The sequence below is a fragment of the Crotalus tigris genome, unplaced genomic scaffold (genome assembly GCF_016545835.1).
Source record: "Crotalus tigris isolate CLP2741 ecotype Arizona unplaced genomic scaffold, ASM1654583v1 scf7180000017639.5415321, whole genome shotgun sequence".
Classification (NCBI taxonomy): Eukaryota; Metazoa; Chordata; class Lepidosauria; order Squamata; family Viperidae; genus Crotalus; species Crotalus tigris.
Window position 1 is genome coordinate 3,121,421 of NW_024096532.1, and position 15,474 is coordinate 3,136,894.

The 15,474-nt window shown below is 40.0% G+C and overlaps 1 protein-coding gene across 7 annotated transcripts in view; it reads left to right on the plus strand.

Annotated features, from left to right (window-relative positions):
• Positions 1-15,474, plus strand: part of PPP6R1 (protein phosphatase 6 regulatory subunit 1) — a 58,850-nt gene that overhangs the window by 29,271 nt on the left and 14,105 nt on the right. For 5 of the 7 annotated variants that reach the window (XM_039335174.1, XM_039335173.1, XM_039335170.1 and 2 more), the window contains 12 exons: positions 2,110-2,223; positions 2,721-2,886; positions 3,470-3,622; positions 5,359-5,502; positions 6,171-6,235; positions 6,722-6,837; positions 8,031-8,116; positions 8,744-8,833; positions 9,841-9,935; positions 11,922-11,945; positions 13,307-13,364; positions 14,603-14,751. In XM_039335174.1, the coding sequence (XP_039191108.1) occupies positions 2,110-2,223; positions 2,721-2,886; positions 3,470-3,622; positions 5,359-5,502; positions 6,171-6,235; positions 6,722-6,837; positions 8,031-8,116; positions 8,744-8,833; positions 9,841-9,935; positions 11,922-11,945; positions 13,307-13,364; positions 14,603-14,751 (1,260 nt within the window). The remainder of the gene's footprint in view (positions 1-2,109; positions 2,224-2,720; positions 2,887-3,469; positions 3,623-5,358; positions 5,503-6,170; positions 6,236-6,721; positions 6,838-8,030; positions 8,117-8,743; positions 8,834-9,840; positions 9,936-11,921; positions 11,946-13,306; positions 13,365-14,602; positions 14,752-15,474) is intronic. The other 2 variants (XM_039335172.1, XM_039335171.1) reach the window with 2 other exon arrangements.

Below are 15,474 nucleotides of genomic sequence, written 5' to 3' on the forward strand. Positions count from 1 at the left end.
TGGCTCCCAAGGAAATATAATTTGGGAAAGTTGTGGCTGTTTCGATGCTGCTGTACAACTACTGAAGTCATATGATCTTCATTTTTAACATTCTCACAATCCCTTGCTTCTTCCCCCATCCAGCAGTGGTCACTTATCTGCCTGCTGGGAGAGGAAGGGAAGATTTCCTATGCTCCCTGCCAGATTCCCTCAAGAAAACTTAATGGAGGAGCATTAAGGCAGGAAGTCAGAAGTTGCTCCTGCTCCCACTTCTTTTTTGCCCTTGATCCTTGGTAGTTCTATTTCTCTGTTTAGGTAATTATTAAGGAAATATCTCTGAAATGATTACCCAACAATGCACAGGTTGTCTAGTTTCAATTATAAGTGAAAGAGGGAACCTGTTTTCAGTGGTCTACCTCCTTTTTTGAGTTCAAGGCTATAATGAGGCTGAGCAGTCAGTTTTATCTTTCACTGGGTTGCTAGGGCTTCAGTCCCAAAAGTGGACAAGAGTCTACACAACTAAATTTGATTTAATAGTATTCCAGTAAATATAGTTAATATGATTACTTCCCCTGTATTTAATATCTTCCCCCTTCTGTCACATTAATACTTTTAGCTTATTGGCAACTGCATGAAGTACTCTAGGAATTATACACAAGGCTTAAAAAAAAACACATGTGGTATATTCAGGCTTTGAACTAACTCAAAGAGTTCAATACCATTGTTATTTGTCAAATGAAAACTGAGTGGTGTTGCTTTACTCAGCCAGTATCATTTCTTAATGAAATGTTCCCAGCTTTGTTTTTTGATTCTGTGTATTATGCCCCTCTCCTGTTGTTAAAATGCCTCCACTGTTATAGAAACGCAACATATCTTGTTCTTATCCTGACAGACCCCAGCAGCTGGCCTCCATGTTTGGCTGTTAATATTCGAGATCTCTCCTTAAAGTTCCTGGTTTCTATACTTTAAAAACACTGCTCACCTTCTGAGATAATGAAGCAAGCTATATAGAACAATATCAATTAATAATATTGATTAATAATAATAAAAGGCAGAAATAGTCAAAATTACATAAAATAATCAGATGTAACAAATTTAATAAACACTGTGGGTTTAAAAATAGTTAATGCTAGAGAAATGGATTTTGTAGTTGGTCTGGTGGCAAAAAAAAAAAAGAATGGTGCTAGGTCAATCTTCATTAGGAATATGTTTTCATAATTAGAACATAGCAATTTTATCACATAATACACCGAGAAATTTCTTGAAGAAGCTTTCCCCAGCCCATTAACTCATGGCTTGAAATTAAACCTTCAGAGTCATTCTGCAATCTTGGAGGACTTGTATTGCTGAATGACCATCCAAAATTCTTTGCTTCATATCTCTCAATAAAAAAGTACTGTTTGGAACATTATAGAGCAGCTAAGTGCACAGCCTTTTTCAAGTTGAAGGTCATATATGGCTTTTTACTGGCCACATTCCAAAGAGGGAGTAAAACTAGACTATAGAAAGGGACAGGGCCAAGACAAAAGCTAGATTTAAAGCAACTAATTTTCACAAATTATGTTTAGTTAATTAGATCCATTCCCCTATATTTAAAAATGTCAGATTAGTAGCAAGACACAACAAAGCTTTAATTATAGGGCAGGAATGCAAGCTTCTAGTTTGTTAGCTTTTTGAGTATGCCTGGGAGGGGGAGGGGGGGAGAGAGGAATGTCAGTTACCAGGAATATCATTTGACAGGATCATCGGACCTTTTTCCATTAGATTTTTCCTTTGCTTACAGTTACACTCAAGTATAAAGAATCTGCACAGAATATTGTTTCAGAATCTTGGAGCTCAGAAAGGTTTGAAGGTCCTCCCTTTAATTGTGAAAGTTCATATTGCTACATAGTTCAGAGTCAAATGCAAGGATTACCAGTTGATTAATACCAAAAGATGCTCTCTCTTGAGCTTCCCCTATTTTGGGAGGTCAGTTCCTAAGTAAAAAAATAAATAAATCTCATTTTTGTTACTTTTTTATTCTCCCTCTTTTTATGTCATTGTGGCACATGCAAAGATGAAAAATTAAATAGCCAGCTCTAAGATCATGGGACAATTTAGTAAAAACAATTTCCATTCCCCTGCATCCAGACAGGAGACAATTGAGCAGCTGCTAAGCAATATGCTGGATGGAGAACAGAGCGAATCTGTCATAGTCAATGGGATCCAAGTCTTGCTGACCCTGCTGGAACCACGAAGACCCAGGTATGCAGCAAATGAGGACTGAGAGCAATAAAATATTTGTCACATTCAGAGCAGCAATATAGAGCCAAAAAGCTTAACAGAATTGTATGAAATATTCCTCAACAAATGTATACAGTTTGTAGCAGTGTTGTATCCTGATTGTCATGTTTTTCATTTTAAAAATTATTATTACTAATATCTGGTGATCACTATCAGCAGAAATCCTCTGATAGTACCTTGTGAAGACTGTAGTAACTGGAATAGGGCTCTACAAACAACTGTGTCTTTAGAATTTTAGCAAACAGTTTCTTGTTCATAACATCTGTATCTGCCACCACATGAGTTAGGGCTTTAGTTATTCCAGTATTTTTTCTTCAAAGAGACTCTCAAACAGTAGTCCAGAACAGTTCCCTTGGTGCATTTGATTTGCATCAAAGAGTTTAAATTTCCTTAGCCGGAAAGGTGGACTAGTGAGAATGCATCCCTGTAATGTGTGCCTCCTTTGATCTTCCTTGCAGGAGTGACTTGGGTGGCATAGGGGGCTTTTATTGCAATCTGGAGGGGCAGATGGAGATGACTGGTCCCAACTGTGAAGTGGCTTCCAGCCAGGCCAGTTTGGGCACTCTGCATGCCATCAAACAGCGTCTCAGGGAGCTTCATCAGCTGCTCCTTGATCCACCAAAGGTTAGTAGGCATGCATGTGTACAGGCAAGATCAGAGTACAATTGAAACAGCAGGGAAGGAAGTAGCAGTGCCAATGGCGTTTTAAGTGTTCCAGAATGTTGATTGCAGAAGGATTCCCCTGTTTCCCTCATGGAACCTTCAGTGCATTAACACACAAAAGGACTACGCAGTGCAAGGGCTGGGGAGTTTAGTTTTATCAAGACATTTGAGAATACATGCTTGGGAATTAGTAAACTTAGCGCTTGCCATATGAAAGAACATATGGCCAAGCAATGAAAAATGCTGGAAATGGATTTTGTATCTTTAAAAAAAAATCTGTATATATGTTCTTAGGGTAGAGTTATTAGTTTGGAGATAGGGAGAAATGTTGAAAGTAGTGGAGCTGGAATTCTTTAAATGTGGGGGAGCAAGATTTTAAATTGGGCAAGGCCCTCTGTTTTACATCTTAACTGCCCCTCCCAGTTTTTCCAAGAGAAAAATTTTGGCCTCGCATGCTCAAGCTTTGGAATATTAGGGATGCGGAGGGAGACACTAGATGTGTGATGTGTTTTTTTTTTTAAAAAATATACTTTTCTTCTAACAGAAAGAAGCCCTGCAGACTACCTGGGGGGTCCTGGACCCTCCTTTAGGAAACACTCGTCTGCATGTCGTGAAGCTGCTGGCCAGCTCATTGGGTACAAACAACGCAGCACTGCAAGATGAGATCATTGAACTTGGGGCCCTTGACACTATGTTGGTGAGTATCAATACTGCCACTGTTGGCTGGGATTTCTCTCTGATCTGTGGGCGAAGCATTTGGCTGCCTCTTAAAAGCTACACTCTTCTTTTGTGAGCAGGAGGCAAAAGGCAAAGGTGTGTAACATTTTGTAGCTTAAGGATCATGCTTGGCTTGCAAGTGACATTTAAGGACTCGTACAGAAAAATGAGCCAGCTTGGAATCATTCCCAGTACTGACCACTCATTCAACAACTTTCCAAAGCTCTGATAGCAATGAAAAATGAGACAACTGGTCTTCAAAGTTGCAATCATTGCAACATGCTCACAGTCACATGATCATGATTTAGGTACTTGGCAACTGGCACACACATTGGATGGTTGCAGCATCCCACAATCATATAGTCCCTATTTGTGACTATCACAGCTGGCTTCTAACAAGCAAAGTCAGTGGGGAGGCAGCAGGAAGTAGCAAGTTGAGGACAAATGATGTCACACTTAATGACTCATAGTGATTCTGTTAACGACTGCAGCTGAAACTGACATAAATCAATGTGGTCATGTCACATTGCACTTAATAAACACATTGCTTAGCAATGGAATTGCCAATCCCAATTGAAGTCAGTGAGTGAGGACCACCTACAGGATTGTTTTTGTGGGGAAAATAAGAGGAAGAAAGAATATTGGTATGTTTGCCTCCTTGAATTGTATGTGAAAAAAAATGGGTTAAAAAATATTTTAAAAAGCCAAACCAAAATAACTAAGAACAACATATTAATATAAATCTCCAAAATGTATATTTGATAAGAAAGAATCAAATTATGCATAGATTTGTCTATATGTTTCTGATATGGCTACATAATCAATTATATTTCAGGAGCTGCCTCCATTAAAACTAAGAGCATCTCAGGTTTCTTTGAAACTGCTACATTTCTGGACCATATTGTGTACCCATGTTACAAGATAATTTAAAACTGCATAACGGCTCAATAAAAATACAAAACATGGAATACATACACCTACCATGTTTTCCCAAAAGTAAGACCTACCTGATTCATTAGCCCTAGCTTGATTTTTGAGGGTGGGCCTAATATACGCCCTACCCTAAAAATAAGCCCTAGTTTGGGGGCGAGGTGCAGCCTAAAAATCAAGCTGGGGGTGGAGCTGTCCCACACGCCCCGTACCCGCTTAACCCTAGCAGCCAGGCCTCCCATGAATCGACACCTAACATTGGCCACTTCTTCTGCAGCCGCTTGCATGCATCAGAGGCTTCAGGTAATGCCTCTGCAGCTGAGAATGGAGCTCTGGATTGATGCGCGCAGCACCCCCTGGCCTGCATTTCACCCTCGGAGGCCTTCCAGAAAGGCCTCTGCAGCCAAGAACCGAGCTACCCAGAGCTCCATTTTTAGCTGCAGAAGCATTTCCTGAAGGCCTCTGACAGCAAAATGGAGGCTGGGGGGCGACGCGTGTGAGCAGCGGTGAGTGGCAGCAGAAGAAGTGGGCCATCTAGGCAAGGCTGTCAGTGCTGTCACTATGAGGTGAGACTGTGGAAAACACCCCCCCCCCCAAATAAGACCTGGTGCCTCTTTTGGAAGCAAAAAAAAAAGACCAAGTCTTATTTTCGGGGAAACACGGTATTGCTGGTGCTCCATGCTATACCATGTCTGAGGGGAAATCTGGTGCTACAATAATTGGGAGTATTGGTTGAAAGGCATAAATAAAGACCTGCTATTCTATTCTTTTGTCTCTCGCTGTCAGAACCTCTACTTCAAGTATACCTACAACAACTTTTTGCATGCCCAAGTGGAGGCCTGCCTTAGCAACATTTTCAGCCCCCTTGTTGGAGATGAAACGATAGAGAACCACTCAGAGCCCTACCCAGAAAGTCCAGTCATCCAACATGTAAGTTATGTGGATTGTCTGTGGGTTCAAGATCCTTCTGTGTCATTGATGAGAGAAGCAGTACTCTGCTTTGATCCTGAATCCTGATGTTTGGAAATTGAAAGGAGATAAACTGAAATGAACCATATACTGTAAGTATAAAGGGAGTGAGACAACTTTGAAATAACAAGAAGAGGAGGGGGTTGTGGTGTCCTTGGTGCTCTCTGAGCCTGGTTGTTTTTTTTTTACAGATGTTTCATTACCCAAGTAGGTATTATCATCAGTGATGCAAATCTCACCCTCTTCTAGCACTGATGATGTTATCTAGTTGGTAATGAAACATCTGCAAGAAAACTACCAAGCTCAGAGAGCACCAAGGACGCCACAATTCAACTCTGAGTTACAAATATTCTCTTCTATTGGAGAAGTGAATGCCTGGCTTATTAACAAGCTGGAAGAAGTATCTAAGGAAGTGGTTAACAATTGATCTCAGAAGTCTTCCTTTTTGTCTTTGGGCAGAAGCCACCACCATCCCTCAACTGCTTAGACTTTTGTGTTCAACTGATGAGCTCTGGAAACTTTTTAAAATAGCCATATAAAACCCCACTAGTCTTTTATTGAGGTATAGGCATTGGTGCCCCTCTAATTAGCAGGTATTGTATCAATTGTCTCCTGTTTTCTCCTTGTAGTTGCTACAGAAATGTCGCTTAATCCAAAGAATTTTATCTGCCTGGGAGGAGAATGAGCAGTCTCAGTAAGTAGTTAAGGTGAAACCTTTAGTCTCCTGGTTAGACATTTCTCCTCTCTTCCTCCTCTTCCTTCAGAAAGAGTCCCAAGGAGTTCTTCCATATCTTGATCCTTCTTTGCTCCTTCCCTCATGCTTCAGGCCCCTGTTGCTTAGTCTCTTCTACTCATGGTTTTCATGGAGGTATTTACTGGCTTCTTTTCTTTCTTCACAAAACAGTTTCATTTGTTATTCTCCAGAAAGAGCTGAACTGCACTTTCTAGCATCTTTCAAATTAGCCCTGTTGGCTGGAGTTGCTGGGCATTGAAGGATTATCTGGAGATCCTTTTCTTTTCCCTGCATGCAGACCAATCGGAATAGCTTCAACTTACGAGCTCCATAGAAGCACTAAAGTCTCCTTTCCTCTTGTCATTTGTTTATTTCTTCTTTTTTCAAACTATGCAAGTCATACCCACAGCCACCACCAGCCTCCATTCTCTCTGTCATCTCCTACAGATTGGATGGGGGAAGACGCAAGGGCTATATGGGGCACCTCACCCGGATTGCCAATGCCTTAGCTCAAGGTTCTGAGAAGTGGCCTCATTCCAATCTCATCAAGCAGCTCTTAAAAGGTAACGCGAAGGGCAGCTTCAGGGAGTGAAGATTATCTTTCTTGTTCAGGATTGGCTAAAGTACTTTTTTAGCTGCTGAAATTAGCTGTTTTTGGAAACTGTATAGGAGTTTGTTTCCTGCCTTTTAGGAGAGGAAAAATATGGGTTCCCAATGAAGATTTGAGGCAGGGAAATAAGATCTACTGCTAACAGAGGGTATTTTCAGCTAAGGTAGAGACACGAATAGGCCAAAATAGGGTTAATATTCTGTGTTCTGTGGTTTTACGTCTTGAAAGGCTAGTTTAAATTACTGAATGCATATAATTCTGCAAATGTTCTGTGTGTTTATAAATGTGCAGTTTTGAAGTTGGGAAAATAGCTTGTAAGTCTTGTTAGGGATTGAGAAAGAAGACTTGACCAAAAAATTTAGAGGGGAGATATGCATCAATTAACCAGAATAAATTTTCCTGAACTTTATATGAAGGACTACAACTTCAGAATCCTCCAATAGTGGGCTAAAGTAATGGTTACTTTTCATACTTCCACTTGCTATGAACTTGCAAACTGCCACACAATTATTTACTAAAAGTGGCTAGAGTTAGGACCTAAATACTTCTTGGTAGCAAAAAAAAAAAAAAAAAAGCCCACCTTACACAATGTAGCCAGAACAGCTGCTAACCAAAGGCGGCTGGCTTCACACAAAGATGACTTTTTGATTTTGGCTTCTGCATGAACTAAGGCACTAAGGTTTTGCCAATAAATCAAGGTTAAAATATGTCATAATTTTATGGAAGAACCTTTCTGTGTTCCTCAAACAAGGAAAAGGTTACCTCATTGATTTCTTTGAGGCTGTCTGGCTCCTAGTTACTATGGGCCACTATGTTTTCTGACCCCTGAATTTTGTTGCATCCTGTGGACCAGCTCAGATGTTCCCAGCTCCTGGGCTGTGGTCCACTACTGGGCCATGAGCCATTTGGAACTGGATCACTGAAGCAGTAGGCATGCATGTGCACTCCATTTGTGAGTGTGCATGCTTGTTGGCCACTCACACAAATACACACACACACACACACACACACACACACACACACACACACACACACGCCAGCTCCCAGAGACAGAAAGGTTGGGCAACTAACTTACTCCTCAGTGTATTTATTTGCCTTCTCCTTCCATTCCCCAGCTTTAGGCTACTTACATTTTCTGATTTTCAGAGATGCCTGAAGAAGACCAAGAACAGTGGGAAAAATTTATCTCGGGACCTTTATCAGAAACCAATAAGAAGAACACTGTGGATCTAGTTAGTTTTTTCTTTTCTATGCTTATTATAGTATTCTAGACTTGGTTCTATATAAAATCTCTGGCAGAGTTGTGAAAACTATTCCACTGGAGATTGATATCTATCTTCTCTTACTTGAGGGAAGCATTTCCTAGTAATTTCACACTCTTCATGCTTTATGTCTAAACTTCAATTACATCGCAAATTTTAGAAATAGATTTCTCCAGATGGCTCAGCTTGGCTAGTGATCTGGGGAAATTACTAGGGAACTCTATATTGGTATTTCTAAGAATGCATTCTATTTCCTATATAGCCAGAGGATCAGTAATTTAAGTCAGCTGCAGCTACCCACTTCAGCCCTGGGTTCCTGGCATCTTTGTCATACTGTCCCTTTCAAAATAGCCCATAATGATTGAAAAGCTAGAACTCTGTGTCAAAGTCACAGCAAACCAGGGATGGGGAAGCACTGTTTAGAAAAGGGAGCTTGTTCAGCTAATCTGAGGACTTGAGTCTCTGCCGAAAATTCAGTATGTACAGAATTTGAGCTTTTGTTAAGGTATTTCTTGAAAACTGGGCAAATAATCTCTGCTTTATATTCACGACACTTTCAGAAGGAACCCTATAACTAATTATTTTCTTCTTCTTCAGGTTAACATGCACAATCTCCACTCATCAAGCGATGATGATGAGAACGAACTCAAGGAGTTCAGCTTCCCTCAGGAGGCTGTCCTACAGCAGGCAAGTGGCCTTGTCCATTCCTATCAGCAGGCATTTGTACTCCATACCCTTATCACCTGTCTGCCATGTGCTTGTTTATTTAAGAACTAAGGGCAATATTTTTAGCTCTGTGGGCTTTGTGCCTAAAAACACATTGCTTGCTCCAAAAGTCCTTTTAGTCATTTCCCACTCCCTCTGTCTTTTCCTCTACAGACATATGCTGTAATTAAGTAAATAATCAACACATCAAAAACATCATACCTTTAATCTGAGAGATCAAGACTCCTTGAGGGGTCTAGATTCTATATTTTAGTATGTTCCTTTCTGGCTGGTGGCCACGCAGAAACCTTGATTCCTCTGACAAATAGCCTCTCCTCTTTCAGAGGAATGTTCCATCTGTGTTATGAAAGTAGAATACTTACGTAAGCAGCAGCGCCCACCTTGGGGACAGCAGTATGTGCGGAAAGTTTCTGGAAAAGATATTTATCCTGCTCCCCACCTTTCTTAGCATAATCACCACCTCTATTTGGAGGCAATGGACATAGAATCTTGGTATTCTTTTCTTTAATGTAGTCATTGTATATGGTCAGATTCTGACCATGTAGAAAATCATAGTAACAAGCCATACAATAAAATATTATAAAACCAACTCCCAAATAAAATACCACCCACCCACCCCAATATAAAACCATACAGAAGAAGAAGAAGAAGAGCCAGCAGTAGCCCAGTCATTATGTTTCATTTTTATTATCTTACTAACTTTTACATCTTGTGCTCAGAATCGGATTGATGCTACTTGGGATGAATCCAAGCCAGATGTTATCTGTTAGGATCTATTGGAAAGCACATAGATTTATTCAGACAAAAGAATTTCCATACGTTCTTAGATGCATCAGATCTAATAATCATCTGTTTTGATTTGCAACTGGCTATATAAATTTAGTCAATAAATAAAATTCTCACTCCACCGTTCCCTTTTGAGGTATTTATCATTCATGCTTATTTCCAATTATTACTTTTTTTCATAGGCTTTCGTAGGTTATCAAATGCAACAGATGACTTCATTTATTGACCACTTTGGTTTTCACGACGAAGAATTTGGCGAGCAAGAAGAGAATGTCAAGTTAGTGATGTGTTCACATTCCCCCTTGCCTTTCTCCATGTCCTGTTTCTAGGCCTCTTTTAATGTGCTCTTTGGTGGCTGAGAATTGCCTTGCCTCATGTGAGGACAATAGCATGGCACAGCTGATTTTTGTCTGCTCTGGAAAGGAAGCATGTTTTTAAGCAGGATCCAGAAGCAAGACTAAGGGTTTCTAAAGCCTCACATACTAAATTATGTTCCTTTGGTCTGTGTATGTAAAGGGACATCTGCCTTTCACTGGCCTTAATCTCTGCTGATTATAATTTCCTATAATTCAGTTGTAAATTCATTAATGAGAATTAGATTATTCACTGAACACATTTCAGGAGCATTTGATTTGCATGTGCTTGTGCCTGGCAGTTTGTCATAGAATTACAGAGATGCATAGTCTTGCATCTTGCAGATTTGGTTATTAGTCCCAGTAAAATAACCCATTGGAGATGTTAGATCAGCAATCCTCAACTGGATCATCCTTAGATTTTGAGCTATAACTGGATCTCCAGCCTTTTTGGACGTGAATTCGATTTTAAGAAAGTGTTACAGACACTACAAGAATGCAACTTGTTATCCCATTCCCAAAATAGTTACTGGGGGGCATAATTACTTACAAAATATGGATTTAAGTCATGGAATCTATTTGTGACCCAGAGGCATTCGTGGAGATAGTGAATACTCACAACTGGCACTTTGCTTTGCAACATTTTTTTCATTAGATGAATTCTTTAAAATTCCTTTTAAAAGTCTGACAGAGCAAAGAGCTTGTTTTATGTCAAAGAAGATGCCTTTTTTGGGACCTGTATCCCAACTGGCACACTAGGGACCATAGAGCCTATAATTTCATTTTAGTTAAGGATGCTTAAAAAAAAGGTAAAGGAGTTCCTACACTACACTAGTTTTTACTCTGCTAGTCTCCGGCTCATCTCCATTTCAAGGCCATTGAGCCAGCACTATCTGAAGACATTTCCTCATTCATGTGGCCAGCATGATGTCACAGAATGTTGTTACCTTCCTTCCGAAGTGGTACCTATTTATCACATTTGCATGCTTTCTAACTAGTAGGTTGGCAGAAGCTGAGGTGAGGACAGGAGCTCAACCTGTCACATGGCTCTTGGGTCTCAAACCTGGGCTGCCGACTTTTTAATCAGCAAGCCCAGAACCCTAACTGCTGAGCCACCGTGCCGCCCTAAGGATGATAGCAGTCAGATAAAAAAATACCTGGGAAAACTTTATCTGAGGAAGGCTGGCTAGGTGTTCATTCCATCTCTTTGAGACCCATGAGCTAGTATTTGCTTGGCTTCTTTTGAGAATGTGAGAGGATTGTATGAGTGGTGATGCTTCTTTCTTTATCTTTGCACAGCCAGGACTCCATTTCATGAAATCTTTGTGTTTCTTGACCTCTCCGAAAGAGGGAATATGTTTTATTTATCTTTCATAAGAACATAAAATGAGCTTTATTTGATCAGATCAAAGACTCTCCTAGTCCATCAACCTGTGGATAATTGCTTTGAGAAAGTCCACAAGCAGAGAGGTTTCCTTTAAAATTTTGGAAGCCAGCATGATTTGATACTTGGAAATTGGATTTTATTTAATTAAAGCTCCCATCCCAGAGGCTCTGGCTTCTAGCTTGCTTTGCTCAGCTTGCCAAATGACAGAGCCTTGCCTGAAAAGGGGGAGGGTGTCTTAATTTTTCAAGTCATGTTAGCAACTAAAGATTTGATGTTCTTAGTCAAGACTGTCCAGTCATTCCTATTTTGCCAGTCTGGTTTATTGTGGCAGTTCCAGCATGATGTTTGACCTGGGTGACCTAATTATTGAAAGAGGGGGAGCTGGAGACCTTATTGGCAGGCACCTCATTCCATCCCCAGGCAGGTTTTTTTTTCCTTTCTCCAAGTCTCCTGACCTCATGTTTCTGCCTCTCTTTCTTTCTCTCCTTTTTCTTTCTCTTTTTTCTGCCTATGTGGCCTGCAGCGCTCACTTCCAACGATTGAAAAGGTAAATGCTAATGCGCTGCTCTTCTTTTTTTAAATACAAAGATGAGGCCAACAGCATACATATCTCCTTTCCATCTCTCCATACGTGCACTACTTCAAATAAATACAAAGATTTCATCTAGGGAAACATGAGTAGATGAAAGCTCAGAAGTATTTTACATAGGTCCCTTCTGAGCCCAGTTTTTGCATTATCTTAAAATGGGGCTTTGCTATATGTTTCTTGAGAAATAAAATTAATTGAAACTGATCTGACACTATAGCAATGGTTGGTGGGTGACTTGGAAAACTGGTTCAAATGCTTGTCAGACAATACAGAACATGGTTTGGGCTCTGCATCCACTTTCTTTGGGCTTGGATATGAATCCATTCTGTGACATCTATTGAACAACTTCCCTTTTGATGGCAGGTTGCCACACGAGGCTAACCTTGGCTTCTCTCAATAAGCTAAGCAGGGTCAGACCTGGTTAAATTAGAGACCATGAGGAAATTCCAGAATTTAGACTAGGTTGCAAAGTAAAAAAGAGTTTCCAGAAGAATGTAATGGTAAATTATATCCATATCTCAACACAAAAGAGACTTCATCTTTATTTTATTAAAATATTTCTTAATATAAGCAATATCTTTCACAAATCAATGCACAGTTCTAAAATAAAGCTAATACAACTCTTTTTAATGTATATACATCTAAAATAAAGAATAAAACTTGAGCTAGTGCAAGGCAGTTTGGTAAATAAGAGTTTGAAATACATTGTGTAGCATTGAAAGTTCCATATAGAAAACAAAAAATTAAAAACACACCTGTAAATGTGTGGCCCGTATAGAAAAGGGACTGCCAGTTTAAATTTGTTGCAGGAAGACAGATATTATATTAACAAGAAAGAGGGTTTTTTTGAAAAAAAGGTGACAGTGAAGTATATAAGAACTAAGAACCCTGCATAGGAGGGAGATAGTGTCTGTTGAATTATGATATTGGGAGTAGTATTATATTTATTAGATAGCGGATTCAGTAATGTAACTAAGATGAAATCATAAAGTAAACTAAAAACTATCCTTTCTCTATTAACTTAATTGTTTTAGTAACCTTGGACAGGTAGATACCCTGACTCCTGTCTGCATTAAGAGATAACTACTGATTCATGTAGAATGTTTTCAACTCTTCCTAAAGTACTTTGGAAATGGGAATTTTATTAGAAGAGTTTAGGAAAAAGAAGGGGGATAAATTCCCATTTCAGCACAGCACAGCACAGGCTTCCTTCTTTTATTGTTTTTTCCCCAAACTAGGCTTGTATTGTTCCCATCTAAGAATGCAATCCTGATTTCTGATCTTCACCATAGTTTCCTTTTTTTTTTTTTTAATTTCAGTGCTCCTTTTGACAAAACGGCCAACATCACCTTCTCACTGAATGCAGATGATGACAGTGTAAGTGTCATTCCTTGACCCATCTCAAAGGGTTGCTGTTGAGGGAGAAAACAGGAAGAATGAATATTAGACATGTTTGCCACTTGTGTACCGATTGTCCTCCCTTAACGAGGATTTCCATTGCTAAACGGAAGCAGTTATTAGGTGAAATATTACGTGACTTTGCTGCTCAGCAATAATAGTCCCAATTGCAGCCATTAGGCAAAGACCTCACAGTTGTCCTACCTGCACAAATTTGCTGAGTCTGCTCCCCAGCTGGTTCTGGTAGCTCCCTTTTGGCAGGTGAGATTGCACTACCCAGCTGCACTCACCTCCTGTTGAACTCCCCTCACCTGCCTGTCTCCCCCTTATCTCTGTCCTTTTGGCCCCCTTACACTCCTCCACATGTCCTACGCCTGCCATTCTCAGGTGACCTTTGCTGTCTTGTTCCTCCCACTGCTAGTCCAGGATTCAGTCACTGTGTGAGGTTATGAGCTCAGTGTCAATGCTGCTAACATCAGATGTTCTTGCTTGACAATATATAAAGATGCAGACATTTCCTATTTAACCTGTGTATTACTTTTAGAGTTAAAAGAGATGGTGCTGGAGGGTAGAGGGAAGAATGTGCTGGGGATTAGTTAGCCATAACAATATCTCAGTAGGGTATTCTTCAAGGTTAGTTGTAATAGGAGGAGATAAAGGGAGGGAAAGTTCACACTTCAAACTAATTGGAGAATGTGATTAATGACTGTTAAATGAAGGAATGAGTTATGCTTTGATTCTGTGTGTTGGGGGAGGAGAATTCAGATTTTGGCTTTGACGTCAAGGTTCCGAAAGAAGAAGCTCTTCAAAGAATTTTGAGGCATTGTTTTACCTTAAAGACTCTTTAATTTGCAACATAGCTTCGGCAGGTACATAGAGAAGCCAAAATCTGAATCTAACCAAAGAGAGAAGCCACCTAGAACTGAGGAGAAACTTCCTGACAGTTAGATCAATTAACCAGTGGAACAACCTGCCTCCAGAAGCAGTAAATGCTCCCACACTGGAAGTTTTTAAGAAGAGACTGGACAGCCATTTGTCTGAAATGGTATAGGTTTTCCTGCCTGAGCAGGGGATTGGACTAGATGACCTCCAATGTCCCTTCCAACTTTATTATTATTATAGGCAGTCATTAAAGGGCAACTTGTAATGACAACAAAGACAACAACTATATCTATTTCCAGTGCTCTAATCTGTCTCTGTTCTCCACTTTCCTGCAGCCCAACGCCAACCTTTTCGACATCTGCTACAAGGAGCGAATTCAGCAATTTGATGATGATGAAGAGGCCGATGGCTCTGATGGGGAGGACATCTGGCAGGAGAAGGAGAGGACTATCACTTCGGGTACTGCACAGTCTATGACGGTTAGGTAGGGAAGAATCCATTGTATTAGCTTCTGGAGGATTCCATCACCACCCTTTGGGCCAACGATTGATTTCTCTTGCTTGTATTCCCTCCCCCTCTTTTTCTTTTCTTAAATGCATATCGTTGTCTATTTAAATAATTCATGCTTTTATTTCCAGAGAGTTACAATTATGCTTGGTTTATTAGGGTTAAATCTTCTTCCTTGTTTGCCTCTTAAGCTAGCTCATGCTTCTCCTGCATGAAGTACATATGCCTTGAGGGTTTCTGCCCTGTTGTTCCATTGCCTTTGCATGCCCACACCTCATTTTATGAATATGTTCTGCCTCTTTATTTTTTAACCATCCTACTTCCTCCCTTCTCCTTCCTCCCCTCTCATCCCTCTCACACACATGAACGCAGCATAGGGGAAATGCCCAAGCGTTTACCATGACTATATTATCATTACCCACCCCCTCACCCACCCACCCACCCACCCTCAACCCTCCCCCCCCTTGCTTCCCAGAGCAGAGTACAGGGTTATTAATAAGAAAGTTAACAATAATAAAAAAAAGAAAAGAAGAAAAAAAAAACAAAAAAAAACATCATACTTAACCTTTAACTCCCCTTAAATTAAGTCATATAAACAAATCTCTACAACAGTTACTATAAAATTTACTCATAAAATAAATGAAACTTTATAGTCCCATATTTTTTCTGAATATAATCTATCCATCTTCTCCATACAATA